General features: G+C 48.6%; 1 protein-coding gene across 1 annotated transcript; it reads left to right on the top strand.

Moving 5' to 3' along the window:
* Positions 1-20,587: 20,587 nt before the first annotated feature.
* LOC125513710 (beta-amylase 3, chloroplastic-like) lies at positions 20,588-23,085 on the top strand. Its single transcript, XM_048678878.1, has 2 exons — positions 20,588-21,299; positions 21,741-23,085. The coding sequence occupies exons 1-2, from the start codon at positions 20,767-20,769 to the stop codon at positions 22,852-22,854; spliced, it is 1,647 nt and encodes a 548-aa protein (XP_048534835.1). The 5' UTR covers positions 20,588-20,766; the 3' UTR covers positions 22,855-23,085.
* Positions 23,086-23,581: the final 496 nt, after the last annotated feature.

Below are 23,581 nucleotides of genomic sequence, written 5' to 3'. Positions count from 1 at the left end.
TTGAAGGACACACCACGGCTTCATAGACCTTCTGTCGCTATACGACTTCACCAGTCCAGCCCATAGTCAATGGGTCGACGCCCTGAGGACCCCTTAGTCCATGACTCCCTCAGTAGCCCCTGAACTTTCCTCCAACGCCAAGGCTTGTGTCTGGCATCTGCTCCACTAACAATATTCGGCTTGTGAGGCGAGTTCTCTGGTTCGCTTCGTTCATGTTCGGAGCCAAGTGATGTCCGGAATCTGAAACGGCAGTTTTACTTAACAACGAAGGCAAACATAAAATCCATTCAAGCATAAACAGTGCCTTCATCTGACGACTTTTTCTCTTTCAACGAAGAGTCGCATCCGGCCATAACGCCGAGCGGTTAGTATTTCTCGGAGCGGCTCGAGGCCGTCGCACGTTTCTCATGTCCCATCAAGGTGGAGATCGTTCCCCGTCTTTCAGGGGATATGATCGATGATTTTGATTTCCCATCCCGCACATAACGTTGCAAGCGTATCGGGAAGTGGAGAAGCCAACAACATGAAAAAAGGAACTCTTGGCTTGTCAACAACCTATAAAGGGGGAGGTACAACAGTCAGCATCCCACGCCTTCTTCCACCTTCCGCTCACGCAGATCTTCAGAGCTGCAGCGCCCCTCTTCTCTGCTTCCACAACAAAATCCCACCTCGTCCTCTTCAGCTATGGCCGGATCCGGCGCCAACGGGAAGTGGGATGCCTCCTTTGTCACCGATAGCGACATCGTGAATTTGAAGGAGGCCAGCTACTTGTCGGCCGACATTGCTCATCGGGCCCTCGAGGAAGGACGGATCGTCCCCACGCCCAGGCCGGGCGAAAGGGTCGTATTCCTTCCCCATTTCCTTACGGGGCTCGGATTTCCCCTGCACCCCTTCATGAGGGGGTTGATGTTCTACTACGGGCTAGATTTCCATGATCTAGGCCCCTACTCCCTCCTCCACATCTCGTCCTTCATTGTCTTCTGCGAGGCTCTCCTCTGAGTCTGGCCACACTTTGGCCTATCTCTAAAGGTCTTTAATGCCAATCCCAAGGTGGTTGGCGGCGAACATGCAGACTGCGGCGGGGCTGAGGGAGTCCTGGATTAGGGGGTCTCCGGACAGCCGGACTATCTCCATTGGCCGGACTGTTAGACTATGAAGATACAAGATTGAAGACTTCGTCTCGTGTCCGGATGGGACTCTACTTGGCGTGGAAGGCAAGCTAGGCAATACGTATATGGATATCTCCTCCTTTGTAACCGACCTTGTGTAACCCTAACCCTCTCCGGTGTCTATATAAACCGAAGGGTTTTAGTCCGTAGGACAACAACCATAACATTGTTGGGTTTCGTAGTAATTTCAAAAAATTTCCTACGCACACGCAAGATCATGGTGATGCACAGCAACGAGAGGGGAGAGTGTTGTCTACGTACTCACGCAGACCGACTGCGGAAGCGTTGACACAACGTAGAGGAAGTAGTCGTACGTCTTCACGATCCGATCGATCCAAGCACCGTTACTCCGGCACCTCCGAGTTCTTAGCACACGTACAGCTCGATGACGATCCCCGGGCTCCGATCCAGCAAAGCGGCGGGGAGGAGTTCCGTCAGCACGACGGCGTGGTGACGATCTTGATGTTCTACCGACGCAGGGCTTCGCCTAAGCACTACAACGATATGACCGAGGTGGAATATGGTGGCAGGGGGCACCGCACACGGCTAAGGAACGATCACATGGATCAACTTGTGTGTCTAGAGGTGCCCCCTGCCTCCGTATATAAAGGAGCCAAGGGGGAGGGGGCCGCCAACCAGGAGGAGGGCGCAGGAGGAGTCCTACTCCCACCGGGAGTAGGACTCCCCCCCCAAATCCTAGTTGGACTAGGATTCCCCGAGGGCGAAAGAGAGAGAGGGGGGCCGGCCACCTCTCCTAGTCCTAATAGGACTAGGGGAGGGGGGAGGCACGCGGCCATCTTGGGCTGCCCCTTTCTCCATTCCACTAAAGCCCATTAGGGCCCATATGGCTCCCGGGGGGTTCCGGTAACCTCCCGGTACTCCGGTAAAATCCCGATTTCACCCGGAACACTTCCGATGTCCAAATATAGGCTTCCAATATATCAATCTTTATGTCTCGACCATTTCGAGACTCCTCGTCATGTCCGTGATCACATCCGGGACTCCGAACTAACTTCGGTACATCAAAATGCATAAACTCATAATAACTGTCATCGTAACGTTAAGCGTGCGGACCCTACGATTCGAGAATAATGTAGACATGACTGAGACACATCTCCGGTCAATAACCTATAGCGGGACCTGGATGCCCATATTGGCTCCTACATATTCAACGAAGATCTTTATCGGTCAGACCGCATAACAACATACGTTGTTCCCTTTGTCATCGGTATGTTACTTGCCCGAGATTCGATCGTCGGTATCCAATACCTAGTTCAATCTCGTTACCGGCAAGTCTCTTTACTCGTTCCGTAATACATTATCCCGCAACTAACTCATTAGTTGCAATGCTTGCAAGGCTTATGTGATGTGCATTACCGAGAGGGCCCAGAGATACCTCTCCGACAATCGGAGTGACAAATCCTATTCTCGAAATACGCCAACCCAACATCTACCATTGGAGACACCTGTAGAGCTCCTTTATAATCACCCAGTAACGTTGTGACGTTTGGTAGCACATAAAGTGTTCCTCCGGCAAACGGGAGTTGCATAATCTCATAGTCATAGGAACATGTATAAGTCATGAAGAAAGCAATAGCAACATACTAAATGATCGGGTGCTAAGCTAATGGAATGGGTCATGTCAATCAGATCATTCAACTAATGATGTGACCTCGTTAATCAAATAACAACACTTTGTTCATGGTTAGGAAACATAACCATCTTTCATTATCGAGCTAGTCAAGTAGAGGCATACTAGTGACACTAAGTTTGTCTATGTATTCACACATGTATTATGTTTCCGGTTAATACAATTCTAGCATGAATAATAAAAATTTATCATGATATAAGGAAATAAATAATAACTTTATTATTGCCTCTAGGGCATATTTCCTTCAGTCTCCCACTTGCACTAGAGTCAATAATCTAGATTATAAAGTAATGATTCTAACACCCATGGAGCCTTGGTGCTGATCATGTTTTGCTCGTGGAAGAGGCTTAGTCAACGGGTCTGCAACATTCAGATCCATATGTATCTTGCAAATCTCTATGTCTCCCACCTGGACTAGATACCGGATGGAATTGAAGCGTCTCTTGATGTGCTTGGTCCTCTTGTGAAATCTGGATTCCTTTGCCAAGGCAATTGCACCAGTATTGTCACAAAAGATTTTCATTGGACCCAATGCACTAGGTATGACACCTAGATCGGATATGAACTCCTTCATCCAGACTCCTTCGTTCGCTACTTCCGAAGCAGCTATGTACTCCGCTTCACATGTAGATCCCGCTACGACGCTTTGTTTATAACTGCACCAATTGACAGCTCCACCGTTTAATGTAAACACGTATCTGGTTTGCGATTTAGAATCGTCCGGATCAGTGTCAAAGCTTGCATCAACGTAACCTTTTACGGTGAGCTCTTTGTCACCTCCATATACGAGAAACATATCCTTAGTACTTTTCAGGTATTTCAGGATGTTCTTGACCGCTGTCCAGTGATCCACTCCTGGATTAGTTTGGTACCTCCCTGCTAAACTTATAGCAAGGCACACATCAGGTCTGGTACACAGCATTGCATACATGATAGAGCCTATGGCTGAAGCATAGGGAACATCTTTCATTTTCTCTCTATCTTCTGTAGTGGTCGGGCATTGAGTCTTACTCAACTTCACACCTTGTAACACAGGCAAGAACCCTTTATTTGCTTGATCCATTTTGAACTTCTTCAAAATCTTGTCAAGGTATGTGCTTTGTGAAAGTCCAATTAAGCGTCTTGATCTATCTCTATAGATCTTTATGCCTAATATGTAAGCAGCTTCACCGAGGTCTTTCATTGAAAAACTTTTATTCAAGTATCCCTTTATGCTATCCAGAAATTCTATATCATTTCCAATCAGTAATATGTCATCCACATATAATATCAGAAATGCTACAGAGCTCCCACTCACCTTTTTGTAAATACAGGCTTCACCGAAAGTCTGTATAAAACCAAATGCTTTGATCACACTATCAAAGCGTTTATTCCAACTCCGAGAGGCTTGCACCAGTCCATAAATGGATCGCTGGAGTTTGCACACTTTGTTAGCTCCCTTTGGATCGACAAAACCTTCTGGTTGCATCATATACAACTCTTCTTCCAGAAATCCATTCAGGAATGCAGTTTTGACATCCATCTGCCAAATTTCATAATCATAAAATGCGGCAATTGCTAACATGATTCGGACAGACTTAAGCATCGCTACAGGTGAGAAGGTCTTATCGTAGTCAACCCCTTGAACTTGCCGAAAACCTTTTGCGACAAGTCGAGCTTTGTAGACAATAATATTACCGTCAGCGTCAGTCTTCTTCTTGAAGATCCATTTATTCTCAATTGCTTGCCGATCATCGGGCAAGTCAACCAAAGTCCATACTTTGTTCTCATACATGGATCCCATCTCAGATTTCATGGCTTCAAGCCACTTTGCGGAATCTGGGCTCACCATCGCTTCTTCATAGTTCGTAGGTTCATCATGATCTAGCAGCATGATTTCCAGAACAGTATTACCGTACCACTCTGGTGCGGATCTCGCTCTGGTTGATCTACGAGGTTCAGTAGTATCTTGTTTTGAATTTTCATGATCATCATCATTTGCTTCGTCACTAATTGGTATAGGTTTCGCAGAAACAGTTTTCTGTGATGTACTACTTTCCAATAAGGGAGCAGGTACAGTTACCTCATCAAGTTCTATTTCCTCCCACTCACTTCTTTCGAGAGAAACTCCTTCTCTAGAAAGGATCCATTCTTAGCAACGAATGTCTTGCCTTCGGATCTATGATAGAAGGTGTACCCAACAGTCTCCTTTGGGTATCCTATGAAGACACATTTCTCCGATTTGGGTTCGAGCTTATCAGGTTGAAGCTTTTTCACATAAGCATCGCAGCCCCAAACTTTAAGAAACGACAACTTTGGTTTCTTGCCAAACCACAGTTCATAAGGCGTCATCTCAACGGATTTTGATGGTGCCCTATTTAACGTGAATGCGGCCGTCTCTAAAGCATAACCCCAAAACGATAGCGGTAAATCAGTAAGAGACATCATAGATCGCACCATATCTAGTAAAGTATGATTACGACGTTCGGAAACACCATTGCGCTGTGGTGTTCCGGGTGGCGTGAGTTGCGAAACTATTCCACAATTTTTCAAATGTACACCAAACTCGTAACTCAAATATTCTCCTCCACGATCAGATCGTAGAAACTTTATTTTCTTGTTACGATGATTTTCAACTTCACTCTGAAATTCTTTGAACTTTTCAAATGTTTCAGACTTATGTTTCATTAAGTAGATATACCCATATCTGCTTAAGTCATCTGTGAAGGTGAGAAAATAACGATATCCGCCACGAGCCTCAATATTCATCGGACCACATACATCTGTATGTATGATCTCCAATAAATCTGTTGCTCTCTCCATAGTACCGGAGAACGGTGTTTTAGTCATCTTGCCCATGAGGCACGGTTCGCAAGTACCAAGTGATTCATAATCAAGTGGTTCCAAAAGTCCATTAGTATGGAGTTTCTTCATGCGCTTTATACCGATATGACCTAAACGGCAGTGCCACAAATAAGTTGCACTGTCATTATCAACTCTGCATCTTTTGGTTTCAACATTATGAATATGTGTGTTACTACTATTGAGATTCATCAGAAATAGACCACTCCTCAAAGGTGCATGACCATAAAAGATATTACTCATATAAATGGAACAACCATTATTCTCTGACTTAAATGAATAACCGTCTCGCATCAAACAAGATCCAGATATAATGTTCATGCTCAACGCTGGCACCAAATAACAATTATTTAGGTCTAATATTAATCCCGAAGGTAGATGTAGAGGTAGCGTGCCGACCGCGATCACGTCGACTTTGGAACCGTTTCCCACGCGCATCGTCACCTCGTCCTTCGCCAGTGTTTGCTTAATCCGTAGTCCCTGTTTCGAGTTGCAAATATTAGCAACAGAACCAGTATCAAATACCCAGGTGCTACTGCGAGCTCTAGTAAGGTACACATCAATAACATGTATATCACATATACCTTTGTTCACCTTGCCATCCTTCTTATCCGCCAAATACTTGGGGCATTTTCGCTTCCAGTGACCAGTCTGCTTGCAATAGAAGCACTCAGTTTCAGGCTTAGGTCCAGGTTTGGGTTTCTTCTCTTGAGTAGCAACTTGCTTACCGTTCTTTTTGAAGTTCCCTTTCTTCTTCCCTTTGCCCTTTTTCTTGAAACTAGTGGTCTTGTTGACCATCAACACTTGATGCTCCTTCTTGATTTCTACCTCCGCAGCTTTCAGCATCGCGAAGAGCTCGGGAGTAGTCTTATTCATCCCTTGCATATTATAGTTCATCACGAAGCTCTTGTAGCTTGGTGGCAGTGATTGGAGAATTCTGTCAATGACGCAATCATCTGGAAGATTAACTCCTATCTGAATCAAGTGATTATTATACCCAGACATTTTGAGTATATACTCACTGACAGAACTATTTTCCTCCATCTTGCAGCTATAGAACTTATTGGAGACTTCATATCTCTCAATCCGGGCATTTGCTTGAAATATTAACTTCAACTCCTGGAACATCTCATATGCTCCATGACGTTCAAAACGTCGTTGAAGTCCCGATTCTAAGCCGTAAAGCATGGCACACTGAACTATCGAGTAGTCATCTGCTTTGCTCTGCCAGACGTTCATAACATCTGGTGTTGCTCCAGCAGCAGGCCTGGCACCCAGCGGTGCTTCCAGGACGTAATTCTTCTGAACAGCAATGAGGATAATCCTCAAGTTACGGACCCAGTCCGTGTAATTGCTACCATCATCTTTCAACTTTGCTTTCTCAAGGAACGCATTAAAATTCAACGGAACAACAACACGAGCCATCTATCTACAACATAATTTGCAAGATACTATCAGGACTAAGTTCATGATAAATTTAAGTTCAATTAATCATATTACTTAAGAACTCCCACTTAGATAGACATCCCTCTAATCCTCTAAGTGATCACGTGATCCAAATCAACTAAACCATGTCCGATCATCACGTGAGATGGAGTAGTTTCAATGGTGAACATCGTTATGTTGATCATATCTACTATATGATTCACGCTCGACCTTTCGGTCTCCGTGTTCTGAGGCCATATTTGCATATTCTAGGCTCGTCATGTTTAACCTGAGTATTCTGCGTGTGCAAAACTGGCTTGCACCCGTTGTAGATGGACGTAGAGCTTATCACACCCGATCATCACGTGGTGTCTAGGCACGACGAACTTTGGCAACGGTGCATACTCAGGGAGAACACTTCTTGATAATTTAGTGAGAGATCATCTTATAATGCTACCATCAATCAAAGCAAGATAAGATGCATAAAAAGATAAACATCACATGCAATCAATATAAGTGATATGATATGGCCATCATCATCTTGTGCTTGTGATCTCCATCTCCGAAGCACCATCGTGATCACCATCGTCATCGGCGTGACACCTTGATCTCCATCGTAGCATCGTTGTCTCGTCTCGCCAACTTTTGCTTTTGCGACTATTGCTATTGTTTAGTGATAAAGTAAAGCCTTATTTGGCGCTTGCATTTTATGCAATAAAGCGACAACCATATGGCTTTTGCCGGTTGCCGATAACTTTACAAAACATGATCATCTCATACAATAATATTCTCATCATGTTTTGACCATATCACATCACAACATGCCCTGCAAAAACTAGTTAGACGTCCTCTACTTTGTTGTTGCACTTTTGCGTGGCTGCTACGGGCTTAAGCAAGAACCAATCTTACCTACGCATCAACACCACAATGATAGTTTGTCAAATAGACTCCGTTTTAACCTTCGCAAGGACCGGGCGTAGCCATACTTGGTTCAACTAAAGTTGGAGAGACTGTCGCCCGCTAGCCACCTTTGTGCAAAGCACGTCGGGGGAACCGGTCTCGCGTAAGCGTACGCGTAATGTTGGTCCGGGCCTCTCGTCCAACAATGCCGCCGAACCAAAGTATGAATGCTGGTAGGCGGTATGACTTATATCGCCCACAACTCACTTGTGTTCTACTCGTGCATATAACATCAACCTATAAAACCTAGGCTCGGATGCCACTGTTGGGTTTCGTAGTAATTTCAAAAAATTTCCTACGCACACGCAAGATCATGGTGATGCATAGCAACGAGGGGAGAGTGTTGTCTATGTACCCTTGTAGATTGCTGCGGAAGCGTTGACACAACGTAGAGGAAGTAGTTGTACGTCTTCTCGATCCGACCGATCCAAGCACCGTTACTCCGGCACCTCCGAGTTCTTAGCACACGTACAGCTCGATGACGATCCCCGGGCTCCGATCCAGCAAAGCTTCGGGGAGGAGTTCTGTCAGCGATGGCGTGGTGACGATCTTGATGTTTTACTGACGCAGGGCTTCGCCTAAGCACTACAACGATATGATCGAGGTGGAATATGGTGGCAGGGGGCACCGCACACGGCTAAGGAACGATCTCGTGATCAACTTGTGTGTCTAGAGGTGCCCCCTGCCTCCGTATATAAAGGAGCCAAGGGGGAGGGGGCGGCCGGCGCTGTGGAGTCGCAGGAGGAGTCCTACTCCTACCGGGAGTAGGACTCCCCCCCCAATCCTATTGTACTAGGATTCTCGAGGGGGAAAGAGGGAGAGGGGGGCCGGCCACCTCTCCTAGTCCTAATAGGACTAGGGGAGGGGGGAGGCGCGCGGCCCTATGGGCTGCCCTTTCTCCTTTCCACTAAGGCCCATTAAGGCCCATATGGTTCCCGGGGGGTTTCGGTAACCTCCCGGTACTCCGGTAAAATCCTGATTTCACCCGGAACACTTCTGATGTCCAAATATAGGCTTCCAATATATCAATCTTTATGTCTCGACCATTTCGAGACTCCTCGTCATGTCCGTGATCACATCCGGGACTCCGAACAACTTCGGTACATCAAAATGCATAAACTCATAATAACTGTCATCGTAATGTTAAGCGTGCGGACCCTACGGTTCGAGAATAATGTAGGCATGACTGAGACACGTCTCCGGTCAATAACCAATAGCGGGACCTGGATGCCCATATTGGCTCCTACATATTCTACGAAGATCTTTATCGGTCAGACCGCATAACAACATACGTTGTTCCCTTTGTCATCGGTATGTTACTTGCCCGAGATTCGATCGTCGGTATCCAATACCTAGTTCAATATCATTACCGGCAAGTCTCTTTACTCGTTCCGTAATACATCATCTCGCAACTAACTCATTAGTTGCAATGCTTGCAAGGCTTATGTGATGTGCATTACCGAGAGGGCCCAGAGATACCTCTCCGACAATCGGAGTGACAAATCCTAATCTCGAAATACGCCAACCCAACATCTACCTTTGGAGACACCTGTAATGCTCCTTTATAATCACCCAGTTACGTTGTGACGTTTGGTAGCACCCAAAGTGTTCCTCCGGCAAACGGGAGTTGCATAATTTCATAGTCATAGGAACATGTATAAGTCATGAAGGAAGCAATAGCAACATACTAAACGATCGGGTGCTAAGCTAATGGAATGGGTCATGTCAATCAGATCATTCAATAATGATGTGACCTCTTTAATCAAATAACAACACTTTGTTCATGGTTAGGAAACATAACCATCTTTGATTAACGAGCTAGTTAAGTAGAGGCATACTAGTGACACTCTGTTTGTCTATGTATTCACACATGTATTATGTTTCCGATTAATACAATTCTAGCATGAATAATAAACATTTATCATGAAATAAGGAAATAAATAATAACTTTATTATTGCCTCTAGGGCATATTTCCTTCAGATGGTAGGAGTATATTTTGTGCAGTCCTATATGAACTGTTTAAGTTATGGTAACTAGAGTGGTGGAGAACCTTTGCTAAGTCTGGCTTATGTTATTGTACTGTTAAGAACCTATCTATCTTAAGTAATGCAGTGAAGAACTGTTTTATTTCTTTAGGTTGTTTTCCTGAAAGTAGCAACGCTGAACTAGTATATTTTTGGGCCTGAAACCATTATGTACACATTGTGGGCCTAGACTGGGCTGTTTTATTACTCCACCTACCTACCACCAACCATTAGTAGTCTATAAAGCCCACCCCTTGAGTGAAACCGCAGTCAATCCCCCAATCCCCACCCTTCTCAACCCCCCAGCCGCCAAAGAAACCCTAGAATCCAAGGGAGAGATGGATCCTGGAGAGTTCATAGATGGAGAAGAAGAGGTGCCCAGACAAGCCAGGCGCAGAGATGCAAGGAGGAGGGCGAGAAGGCAACTTGCTGAGATGATCCTTGCAGCATGCAACCGCAAGGACATAGAGCAGTTCTTGGAGGCATTCCCCCATGGTTCCAACCCTAGTGATGATGATATCATCTACTGGGCAAGGAGGAGGGCAAATTTCCATCCCTTTTAGGTCACCAGGCAAAGGTGGACTAGGATTTTGTACCCATGATGCTGCTGTTATGTTTTTGTGTTCCTAGATCTGTCTTTCTATCTATGTGATGTTTGAAGTTGGTGTAAGAACAATGTTGAATGAGATATGTATGTGACGAATCAAGTTGTCTATGATGCAATGCAATGTATGAAGCTAGTGAAAGAAAAATGTTGAATGATCTATCTATGTGATGAATCAATCTGTCTATGATGCAATTTATGAGTGAATCTTTTATCTATATTTGTATGTATGAATGAATTGATCTGGTGATCTTGATGTTTTAAGTTAGATATGTTATGGTTTGGTCAGATGGCCATATCTTGTTGTTTTAGGTTTGATCTCTTAGGGTTTGGTGCCTAGATGGGAAAATCTTGATGTTTTAGCTTTGATATGTTAGGTTTTGGTCCTAGATAGCCACTTTGGGGTTGGTCGACAAGTAGCCACCCAAAGTGGCCAAATTTGGGTGGCTTTAGGGTTGGTCGACAAGTTCCACCCCAAAGTGGCCAAATGTGGCCACTTTGGGGTTGGTCGACAAGTAGCCCCCCAAAGTGACCAAATTGACCTAATCATATCAATCAATTATCAACAAAATAAATCACTTGATCTACATAACAATGCTCAACATAAGAAATAATTTCATATGAAACAATTCATAACCTAGGACATATCAAATCAAAATAGAGCTTGACAGCAGATAACTTAATTGTTCCAAGCAGTTCAAACACAGACCATATAACTTAATTGTTCCAAGCAGTTCATACATAGACCACATAACTTAATTGTTCAAATGAAAACAGAGTTCACTGCAAATAACACAGATAGCAAGCATGCCTAACAAGCAGAGTTCAAGGCATAAAGCATAGTTGAGTGCAACACATTCAATGGTTGCCACTGGCTGTGAAATACAAAGCAAGTTTGCTTGGGGCCTTCCTCTTCCTCTTAGAACCAACATCAACTTGACCTGATGTTGATGCTGCCCTTGGAGCATTGAAACCTCTTGCACTTGACCTGGTGTTCTTTGCTGGAGATGATGCACTTGACCTGGTGTTGTTGGCTGGTGCTGAAGCAGGTGGTGGGTTCTTTCTCTTTCTTGATCCACCTGTTGAAACTGCAGTAGATGTGGTTGCCCTTGTTGTAGTAGATGTGGTTGACCTTGTTGAAGCTGTTGCTAGTTTCCTGCCCCTAAATGGTCCTAAAGCTGGAGCTGGACCTGAAGCTGGAGCTGGACCTGAAACTGGAGCTGGACCTGATGATGTCGCCTGGTGGTTGTTTTTCCTTATCATAAACTTGGCCTTAAGTCTGTCTCCACACATTGTCCACATGTGGCCTTGCAGACCACAGTTACTGCATGTTATTGTGCCCATCCTTGATGTATCATTTGGAGCTGGCACCTCAAATTCACCCTTTCTCCTAGCTGTCTGCTTCTTGCCTTTCTTCTCCCTGAAAACTGGTGGTTCTATGTCTGGTGTGTTGGTGTTGGGCCAGAATTCAGGGCCAGGGACAGGGTAGATGATGTGTTGGTATGCAGCCTTATACATTGGCTTCTTAAAGAATGGATGCACATAATCTTCTGGGTGAACTTTTATCTTCTGCATTGCAGATATTGCATGGTGGCAAGGTGATCCAGTCATGTCCCACCTCCTGCAAGAGCAGCTCCCTACATCAAGCTTCACACAATATGTGTTCTCTTCACTAGTTACTTGCCAGATGTTGGGACCAGCCATGTTTGCTTCACAGTATTTAGCCCACTTCTTGCTCTCCTCAAGCTTCTCCATGTAATGTGGGGTTATTTCCCACTTACAGCTCTCTGTTTTCTCTCTGATGCCCTGGTACTTAACCATTAGTTTGGTCCTCAACCCTTCAAACATGGTCTTAATTGGTTTTGACCTAACATCTAGAATCATTTTGTTGAAAACCTCACTAAGGTTGTTCACTACCAAGTCAGTCTTGCACACATGATCCATTGCATATCTAGCCCAACACTCCTTAGGGATGCCATTCAACCACATGTAGGCTGGTTCACATGCTGCTTTCAAACCTGCCATTCCTTCTTTGTGACCATGTTCAGTGAAGGAATAGCTAGCTTTGTCAACCCATTTCTTAAGTTCTTCTGCTCTAAAGCCAGCTGACTGGAAGTTGGCATATATGTGTCTTAGGCAATATCTTTGTGGGGATTGAGGAAATACTTCATTAATTTCTTTAAGAAGGCCCTGTTGTTTGATTACATAAGGTAGTAATGAGATAACTATAGCAGCATTGCTATGTGCATAAGAATAATATAGAGTCAGAGAAAATACCTTCTGCCTGTCAGACATGATGGTGTAGTTCCCAAACTGGTTGCTGGTGCCAATGCAGACTCTAAGTTGGTTTAAAAACCAGGTCCAGCTAGGCCCATCCTCTTTGTCAACCACTCCAAAAGCAATTGGGAACACATTGTTGTTCCCATCTCTCCCAGTTGCTGCCAATATCTGCTGGCCTATGGATAACTTGATGAAGCAACCATCAAGTCCTGCATAAACAGAGATAGTTAGGGCAAAATTGAATAACTTGATTACATTTGTAACATGATTAAATCACTGATTTGTACCTTTGAAAGGCCTACAACCAGCAAGAAATCCATCTTTTGATGCCTGGAGGCAATAGAACATGTACTTGAACCTTGGTGTGGGGGCTGGGTTCAAAGGATCCTCAAAAGTTGTCACTATGCACCTGCTTCTAGGGTTTGTGTCAAGCACACATTGTAGGTAGTCCCTCAACCTTAGATACTGCTTTCTATGATCACCTTGCACAACATCAACAGCCATCAGTCTTGCCCTATATGCCAAACTCCTAGGTACATGCACCCCAAACTTCTTCTTAGTATGTTTGAGAACTGTCTCTACATCAGCCTTTACATTTGATCTAACCGTGTCCTCCACAGCTTCTGCAACCCATTCAGCAGTAACCTTTGTACTCTCTCCACAAGCTCCACAACTATGATCCATGTGGCACTTCTTGATTGTGAATGTATCTTCATGGGCTACTTTGGATGCAGTCATGAAAAAATCACATCCATTCTTCCTCTTTGGGCACCAAACAATAACCCTTGATGGTTCATTCCTATGGTACTGAAAGTTTCTCAAAGTCCTAACATGAAAATTTCTCAATGCCTTTCTAAACTCATACACATTGGTGAAGCAAAGGTCCTTGCACAGCTGCTCATGTGCATCAGGTACCTTTGGGTCATACCATTTCCTCTCTTTCTTCTTCTTCAATCTTCTCTTCCTTCCAGAAGGTAGTCTTGGAGTCTCCCCATCTGAGTCAGAAATGCCCACATCACCAGGGAAGCAATACTCATCAGTTTCAGGTACAAAATCTTGAAACTTTGGGATCTCTGGCTGACTGTGAGCTCTGGAAGTTGGACCTGGATTTGCTGCTGCTCTTCTCACAGGCTTGAGTTTCTCAGGCCTGCATTTTTCCACAACTATTTCCTCTCCACTGTCTGCCTCTTTCTCCTCCTGCCAAAACTCTGAAACATCACTGTCACCTTCAAACTGTGGTTTGTCTTCTATAGCATCTCTTTCTTCTTCATTTCCAATATTTTCTTCACCTCTCTTCCAAGCCTTGTAAGACATCTTTATCCCTCTATAGTCACCCCTATCAATCTCAAAGTCCGAGGATGATTTGTCAATATCATCATCCTCTTGACCAGCAGCCTGTCCATCATCATCTCACCATTAGCTTCTGAAATGTTGAAGTTACAGCTTTGCTGTGTGTTCAAATTAACTTCAAGAGGGTGGACCACTCCATCTTGTGACAGACTTAAACACAAAACCAGGACCCCTCACTGGACTGCCTATTGGAATTTGTTCTTCACAAACATTGTGAGCCCTGTTACATTCAACATCTCTATCTTCATTTGCCTTGGAAACAATGATATTGAGCACTGTGAAATCTGAGTGGTCTATCATTTCTTCAACTGCATCTTGACTGTCCAGAAGAAATAAACCTTCCTGTCCAATCCCTTGTTCTTTTACCCAGTACATGTAGTCATCTGACCCATAGCCTTCAGTCTCAGTAAGTGCTATCAAGTTCAGAAATGTGATGTCTGAAACAGAAAACCTCCTTTCCATATTATCTCTACCCTGGAAATGCAGCCTAACATCCCAAACTTCATCATCCAGCCTGCATTGCATAATATGTTATTTGAAAAGCCCAACTAAGTAAGTGTTTTTTGCTACAAAAATTCAGTGCACACTACTATAAAGTACAGTAAGGAATCTGAATCCAACAAATGCTTCTCTGAATCCACCATGCATTTCTACTAAATCTAACTAATCCTTCAGTGCTAAGTGATACTGTTGCATCCAAAACATGCCACAGAGTGTTTGCTCAACTATTATTCAGTGCATGTTCATGTTCTAAGATGAATCACAGCAGCATCAACCTAGGGTTTGGTCAAAAAACTAACTAAATTATGCTATGTTGTTTGAAATGAACAAGTAGAAATGCAGAAACTGTTGAAGGAGCTCATAAGAGGAAAAAAACTTACTCCACCCCTCCAAATGCAGAGGACCAGTGCTGGGAGTTGGCCGGATCTGCCTGCACAGCCCTAGCAAGAGACCTCGCTGCTCTGTACTCAAGCGAGAACTGGCAATCATCAGGCGACGGCGGTGTAGCCTGTGTCGTAGGAGACTGCATTAGAGCTGCAGCCTGTGGTGTCCGCTGTGGCGGCGGCGGCGCCGCCGGCTGGGTTGCGAAGCTACCGCTCCCCGGCCAGTTATCAACCTCTAAGAACTCGCCGCCTCCATCCCCCCTTCCACCTCCACCCGTTGAATGGCCGCCATCGCCTAGTTTCGCCGCCGCCGCCATCGGAGAGGGAGGCGCGCACGAGAGAGAGGGAGACAAAGAGGGGGAAGACAGAGTGAGGGCGGGCCGGATCCGTTTGACCTGGTCGGGACGGCCCGTGCGCCCTAACGGCCGTCACCCGCGCGCCGTGAGCACTGTGGCCGACAAAACCCCGACGGGCGGGCCCCACATGTCATAACCTCAGTTAAATCTTAACCGTTCGGCCACTTGGGTTTTTTGGAACAGCCAGCCACTTTTGTGGTAGTTTTTTAAAAAATTAAAAAAAGCGGTAGTTTTCCGGAACGATAGCCCGTAATGTGGTAGTTTTTTGCTATTCACTCACGGTATATATTTGAGAAAAAATAGTCCAAAATCAATTTTAAATTTTGCAAGACTAGAGGCTCCCAACTCAAAAAAGAAAAGAAAAAGTGGAGGGTGGACGTTCACGAGCGACGCTTTTGTTGGACTAGCCACAAGTGCACAAAGCCTTCCTTGTCAATGTCATACGTGTCGTCCATGGCCAGCGATCAGCCCGGACCATAAAACCAGGCTGCTTGGCTCTCTCTTTTTCCCATCATATTTTCCCTACATCAACCCAACAAATTCGGTGTGTCCTTTTCCGTAGTCGACTCCTGACATGATCAGGAGAGAGCCACAAATCCAGGGAGAAGAAGAGGCCGAAATGTCGCCGGTGGTAGGGGGCCCAGGCAGGAGACGCAACGAGAAAAAAGCGCACCCGAGTGAGAGAAACTGCGTGCACCAAACTTGACGATCCCGGAGGAGAAGGAGATCGAGGCCGTGCTGGAGCGAGGTCGTGCGCGGGCGGATAAGGCCGCCATGTCGACCACGCGTTCGCCCCGGCGCCCACACGCGGCCGCGTCACCGCCGACTCGTCGCCCACGCAGCAGCAGATAGCATAGCACGGCACTGTTCCCCTCGTCCTTGATCGACATGGTTAAGTAGATTAGGTTAGGGTACTGTGATACTAGTAGTACGCATGCACATGTGACATGTTACCTGCGCGTGTGTATGACTCTGTTCCGCGTAGGCCAGGCCCGTTCCCTCGAGGAGTGTTTTATTTTATACTAGAACGAGAGTTGAATACTGCTGTAACTCCACTCCACCTGGGCTTTGACAGTGTTGGGTTGACGACGATGCAGGCAAAGGCGACGATCATCGTCATGATCAGTCTGACCGTGCTTGGAAGGAGATAAAGATGAGGGACAACACAGACAATGTGATAGACGTGGTTGATCAGCAGCCCACCGTGCGACGTACGTACTCCGCTCAGCTGATACGTTGGTGCTCTCCTCCTTCACCAACCTAGGGGCGCGGCGTGATGACACAGCCCGCGCCAGCGGTGTTCAAACCGAAGGAGATCCCCCGCCCGGACCCAGCGATCAGTCAGAACTCACGCATGCCTCCAAACCGACCACGTGGTAGTAATCTCGGGCCGATTGCAAGGTTTCACCACATGCGTCCTCTGCTTCGCTTTCGCACCAAGAAATTCGAACGGCAGGAGGCTCCCGGCACGTCGGTGACCCCGAAAAACCAGTAAAAGCGCACCCGGTCAATCAGCAGCAAAAGAAAAAAAAAGGACGCGTCTGACTGAGTGACTGAACGAAGAAGGTAAAAAGCGCAATACTGCTATCTGCTTCGTTCGGCTCGGCTGGTTGCGTGACTAGGCAGCGCCACGGAGCGCCAAGCAAAAACGAGCGGGGGCCTCCCTCCGGTGACTGGACGCCGGGGAGGCACCAACTCGCAAGTGGGCACGACTCCGTCACCAGCCACGAGTCCTCTCCGTCTCTCCCCCGTCGGTCGGTCGGCCGGAGCCGGGCCACACCTCGCGCCGTGACAAAAGAGGGTTCGCGAACCAGCGGACGAACGGCTCGCGTACGACCGGGCCTCGCCCACACACCCGACCTGGTCCGGTCCCAACAGCACAGAGTTTCGACACGTAGCGTCACGCCGCGTCAGCGACACCTCCATTTGCATCTCCATGCAACTCTCCTTATCTTGTTTAAGGCCAACCTCACCGGCGAACCAACCTGTGGTTGAGATGTTAAGTGGACAGTGGTATCCCCAACCCATCAGGGTTCAAATCATGATGCTCGCATTATTTTTGGATTTATTTCAGGATTTCCGGCGATGCGCTTTCAGTGGGAGGAGACGTTTCCATCGACAACGAGTCGCCTACGGTGATTTCGTAAATCTCAAGATGATATGCCGGCTCAGTCTCTCGGAGGTGCTCATAGGGGTAGGGTGTGCGTGTGTGCGTTCATAGGGATGAGTGTATGCGCGTGTATATGAGCGCTTGTGTCTGTACTGATGCTCAAAAAAAAGGCTGGTTTGAGTCACGGTGGACAACATACGGACGCGATGCTCGTCCGCGTCGGGGCCGCGTGGCAGGCGGCCACCTACCTCCCATCCGTCAACATTAATGCGCACGCGCGGTTGGCCCCACCTGTCATCCGCCCAGGCGCACGGTCGTCGTCCTTCTTAAATGGGGAGGCCGTGGACCGGTCGTCGTTCACACTTCCCACTCCAGCCCGCTGCCTTCTTGAAACTCGACACCCCCAAACCCTAGCCTCTCCCCATCCTCGAGCTCGTCGGCGCTATTGGGAGATGAGGACTCCGGTCCCGTGGAGCAACGTCCACTCCCCAACAACTGGCACCTCTCGGCCGACCGGGTCCCGATCCCGCAGGTCCCGATGAGCGGCTGTGCGCGCCGCGATAAGATCGAGCGCCGCCGTCGTCTCCTTCCCGACGACCTCTACTATGCCGATAGGTACGCTCCCGAATCTGTGCTCTGGGACACCTAGCTACAGGACGAGCACGGCGTCAGGGCCGCGGCGGCCATGTCAGGAGGTGCACGGGCGTACGCGGGTGCGCGGCCTCACGCCCACGCCGTCGCCTTCCCCATCTCCGTCGCCACCTCCACCTCCTCGCATGACAGCGAAGGAGGAGGCCCAGCTCGTGCAACATGTCATGGAGGACTCCATGAACACGAACAATAAGCCCCAATGACCGGGCATCGAGGAGACGATGGCCCTCTCTGCGGCCGGCGACGTCGTCATCCCCGAGCTGGAGATGACGAGGGCGGAGGAGGTGATGGAGGAGGATCCGGTGGCCGCGTTCCACCCGGCCCTGGTTGGCCAGCATTGGAGCCGGTTGTGCTCGGCTCCGGAGATGGCCGACGCCGTGGGGGTTGTGAACTGGTGCCCCACGCCACCGCGGTAGGAGCGGGAAGCGTCGACACAGGAGGAGGTGGTGCAGGAACCTCCCGCCTTCCAGCCCGGCCCCGTCTACCACGGACCGCCGACCCACCTCTGGACGCCGCCAGAGTACGTCGACCTCGTCAGCGACGACGACGACACCGGCAGCCATTGAAGACGACGGCGGCCACGACATCGAAGGGCACGGCAGGAGCACGCGGGCTGCTATTTTTATTGTTAATTATGAGAATGTCAACCGTGGATCTGGACCGTTTTGTGGCCGTGATGCTTAATTTTAATGTTTACTGTTTTTTATTTGCTTTATTTACTTTTTTGGCATTTTATTTTAGTTTTTATGTTTTTTTAATCACGTCCATTCCGGACATGATTTGAGGTGCAGCCACGCGTTGGACGCACCCGCGACCCAACGGACAGAAGCGGACATGGGTCAACCCATTACCGCCCCAAACGGACGAAATCCGGCCAAACTGGACGTCCATCTGGGATCATGCGGTGGAGTTGGCCTAACAACTTCCCATTGGCACCGCTAGAAAGGACTTCAGAGCTAGTTGGTCCGATGCCAATTTTTTTGGAACACGGTACAAACACAAATGTTCATACATACACGCATACACTCACCTCTATGAATGCATACACACATCCTATCCCTACGAGCACATCCGAAAGACCGAGCCGACATATAATCTTGAGATTTACGAAGTCGCCGTAAGTGCCTCGTCGTCGATGGGAACGTCTCCTCCCACTGAAAGAGTGTCGCCGGAAATCCTTCAATAAATTCAGGAATAATGCGAGCACCAGGACGGGCTGAAGATACCACTGTCCCTCTAACTATCCAACCACATGTTGGTTCACGATCCGATGCCAAAAGTTGACGTGCCAAATTTTGATAACTGTCAAATGTTGGCTAGAGATTGGTTGCATACCAGTTTTCGTTGTAAAAGGTTGTCAAATGTTGACAACTTTTGATTTTGCCAAATGTGAACTTGTCAAGTACTCCCTTCACTTTATAATACAGTGCGTTCACGCTTTTCAAGATTTTGCTCTGATCATAAATTTAACCAATATGGATGACAACGGCGGGAGCATGATAGATACCTTTGAATTTGTATTTGAAACAAGTTTCCAAAGATATAAATTTTCAATAGAATGATTTATGTGTTATTGATCTAATTTATGATCAAAATTGAATCTGAAAAAAATTGAATCTGAAAAAACATGAATGTATTACATTATGAAACGAAGGAAGTATTGGCAATGCCAAATGTCGTTTGCCAGGCTCAGGCGTGTGGGACGTTGAGTTAAGAGGATCACTCGAACGGCACGCCTTAAGCCGATCTAGTCGACCAATCACGCTACGCATCTCGTCGATTATCCGAAAACACTCAGCTTAGTCACCGATAAGTGATGCTCGTCACCCGACTTCCTCGCATCCCGCCACGCGCCGGCCAGAGATAATCTTCGCCTCCCGGTTCCCATGAAGCCAGGCCATGACATAGCCCGTCTAGCGGGTCCTTGGCCCAACCGATCTCACTCACTCACCTACACGTGTTAACGTGCGGTGCTAATTAGTCATGAAACCAGTACAGGTGTCGACCTCCCAACTAATCTCCCCGCGAAGCAAATTGAATCCTTGCAAATGGATAAACTCCTTCTCAAAAGTGCAAATGGAAAAGATATTACTACTAGTACTAGTAGAATGGAGTACTGTGCTCTAGGCGTGCATGCATGGGAGAGGAAAAGTGTCGACCCGAAGTATCCACTCCACTCCACTCCACCGTGGCCAATTAGTTTAGCGATAAGCACTCGCCACGCGCCTCCTCCGCCCCCCGCGGAAGAAAATCGAAAATTCGCCTATATATACCGCGCCCCACAGCCCACCTCCCCACAACACCGAGCTCCATTCATTCCGTTCCGTTCGTTCAGCCGATAGAAAAGTCTCGTCGTACTCTCACAGGACCCAAGCCAAGCCAAGCAATCCCCTCTCCTACTCTCTTCCTCCGACGACTCTCTTCTCGCCGAGCGTCTCCTCCCAGCACGCGTAGCGGATCATGGCGCTGACGCTGCGGTCCTCGACGTCCTTCCTCGCGCCGCTCGACCCTTGCTCCAAGCTCCTCCACAGGCCCGAGGACGCGCCGCCCTCCTCCGTCGCCGCCCCGCAGGCGCCCGCCCGGCTCCGCGCCCTCAGGGCGGCCGCGCAGGCCCCGCCGGCGCCGATGGAGGCTCCCGCTCCGATCCCGGCCGAGCTGCTGCACGGCCAGGTCCAGCAGGCGAACGCGGGCGGCGGCCGGCCGAGCAGGGGCGGGGTGCCGGTGTTCGTGATGCTGCCGCTTGACACGGTGGGCCCCCGGGGCCAGGTGTCGCGCGCGCGGGCGCTGGCGGTGAGTCTGATGGCGCTGCGGAGCGCCGGGGTGGAGGGCGTCATGGTGGACGTGTGGTGGGGCGTGGTGGAGCGCGACGGCCCCGGGCGCTACGACTGGGAGGGCTACGCCGAGCTGGTGCGCATGGTGGAGCGCGCCGGCCTACGGCTCCAGATGGTCATGTCCTTCCATCAGTGCGGCGGCAACGTCGGTGACTCCTGCAAGTAAGCAACTCTCCGCCTTGCCGATGATCCATCTCATTTACTTGCCAGCATCATGGACTGCGCTGCAATAGAATCAATCAACCATACAGCGCGAGTAAAAAACCGCAGTTAAATTGGTTTAATTCGATTAGGTTTTCCTCTCGAATCTGGGAGAAATTTGTCGGTTCAGTATGCTCTGGTTGTGCAAGTGTTCTGTTGTTGAGTAACAACTTGTTCAGTTAGTGCTACATGGCGTTTGATTACAGGCTCACTTTGTCATTCCTTGCACGTTTGGCAATGATATGCAGTTCCACTTGGACAAGCAATCGGCGAGTATACAAAAATAGTTCTCTATTTTAATGGGGTTAGCTGATTAGGTTATTGTTTGCGTGTGCCAAATTAGATACATGATTAGCGAATGAGAATTGGGGACAAATGGCTGACTGAAATTGTTGTTTGCAGCATCCCGTTGCCGCCATGGGTTCTGGAGGAGGTGAGCGCCGACCCGGACATCGTGTACACGGACAGGTCCGGCCGCCGCAACCCCGAGTACATCTCCCTCGGCTGCGACACACTGCCGGTGCTCAAGGGCCGGACCCCCGTCCAGGTCTACTCCGACTACATGCGCAGCTTCCGCGACAGGTTCGCCGGCTACCTCGGCACCGTCATCGCCGAGGTCCAGGTTGGCCTGGGCCCCTGCGGCGAGCTGAGGTATCCTTCCTACCCGGAGGCCAACGGGACGTGGAGTTTCCCGGGCATCGGCGAGTTCCAGTGCTACGACAAGTACATGCGGGCGTCGCTGCAGGCGGCGGCCGTGGCGGCGGGGCACGAGAACTGGGGGACAAGTGGGCCGCACGACGCTGGTGAATACAAGCAGTTTCCGGAGGAGACGGGCTTCTTCCGCCGGGACGGCACGTGGAGCACCGAGTACGGCCACTTCTTCCTCAAGTGGTACTCCGGGATGCTCCTGGAGCACGGCGACCGCGTGCTGGCCGCTGCCGAGGCCATCTTCGGCGGCACTGGCGTCACGCTGTCTGCCAAGGTCGCCGGCATCCACTGGCACTACCGGACCCGCTCCCACGCCGCCGAGCTCACCGCGGGGTACTACAACACGCGGCACCACGACGGGTACGAGCCCATCGCGCAGATGCTGGCCAGGCACGGCACCGTGCTCAACTTCACGTGCATGGAGATGAAGGACGAGCAGCAGCCCGGCCACGCCGGCTGCTCGCCGGAGCTCCTGGTGCAGCAGGTCAGGGCCGCGGCGCGGGCGGCGCGCGTGGAGCTCGCTGGCGAGAACGCGCTGGAGCGGTACGACGAGCAGGCGTTCGCGCAGGTGGCCGCCACCGCCGAGGCCGCCGGGCTGAGCGCGTTCACGTACCTGCGCATGAACCGGAACCTGTTCGAGGGCGACAACTGGCGGCGGTTCGTCGCGTTCGTGAAGACCATGGCCGACGGCGGCGCGAGGACGGCGCTGCCGAGGTGCGACACCGGGCAATCGGATCTGTACGTGGGGTTCGTTGACGCCGCCAAGGAGCAGAGGGCGCCGGAGTCCGAGGCCGCCGCGGCATTGTAGGGAGCTTACGTTTGTGTACACATATCACGTCCCCTTGTGTATATGCACGACGTGGTAACGTGCGCCGGGAGGGGGGCTGTATAGTATGATCTGTGCGTGCAGGTTACAGGATTTTATGGCTGTAATCGAGCATTTGTGCTTAGGCCACCTCACTTTTTTTTCTATTCCATTCGAGAATGTTGGAATTTCGGAGAAGATGTAATCGCATTAAACAAAAAAGACCTTCGTCAAGGACTCAAAACAATTTCTTTTTTGAACCATCACCCGGGGAGAGGCTCCCCACCCAAATGCGTTAATCACAGCGTCGAGAAGGCGAGTTTATAGAGGGAGATGGGCTATCGCGCCAAAGGAGGTATTGACGCCATGACATGGCGCCGACCTTCTAAAGTGTACTCCTAAATCTAGAAGTCAAAAGAATAATGTCATGAACAATAATCTTAATGGTTACATGAACGGAGTGACGGTTCCCTCGGAAGTCATGAACAATATGTTTAGCGGTCAAACCATTTAGATCGTCAAAACCCTGGACTTTAAAACTTGATCTTATTTGTCCCATTAAGCAGAAAATAAAGAATGGTGATAGGATCGTATCACCATTAACTTTGGGCGCAATCCTTTGGGCAACCGTCCTTGGCTCTGTTGTTCTTTATGATCCTCTACTTGATTGTAAGATAGTCCACACCAAGAGGACTCTAACTTTCGGAGTTGGTTTATGTTGAGAGGGTCC

The sequence above is a fragment of the Triticum urartu genome, chromosome 1 (assembly GCF_003073215.2).
Source record: "Triticum urartu cultivar G1812 chromosome 1, Tu2.1, whole genome shotgun sequence".
In the NCBI taxonomy this organism is placed as follows: Eukaryota; Viridiplantae; Streptophyta; class Magnoliopsida; order Poales; family Poaceae; genus Triticum; species Triticum urartu.
Note: the sequence above shows the minus strand (reverse complement) of the source record. Positions and strands in the feature narration are given on the sequence as shown.

Coding starts and splice junctions, on each gene's coding strand:
- LOC125513710 (XM_048678878.1), top strand. CDS start 20,767: ATGGCGCTGACGCTGCGGTCCTCGACGTCCTTCCTCGCGCCGCTCGAC. Junction 21,300..21,740: donor AACGTCGGTGACTCCTGCAA/GTAAGCAACTCT, acceptor TGTTGTTTGCAG/CATCCCGTTGCCGCCATGGG.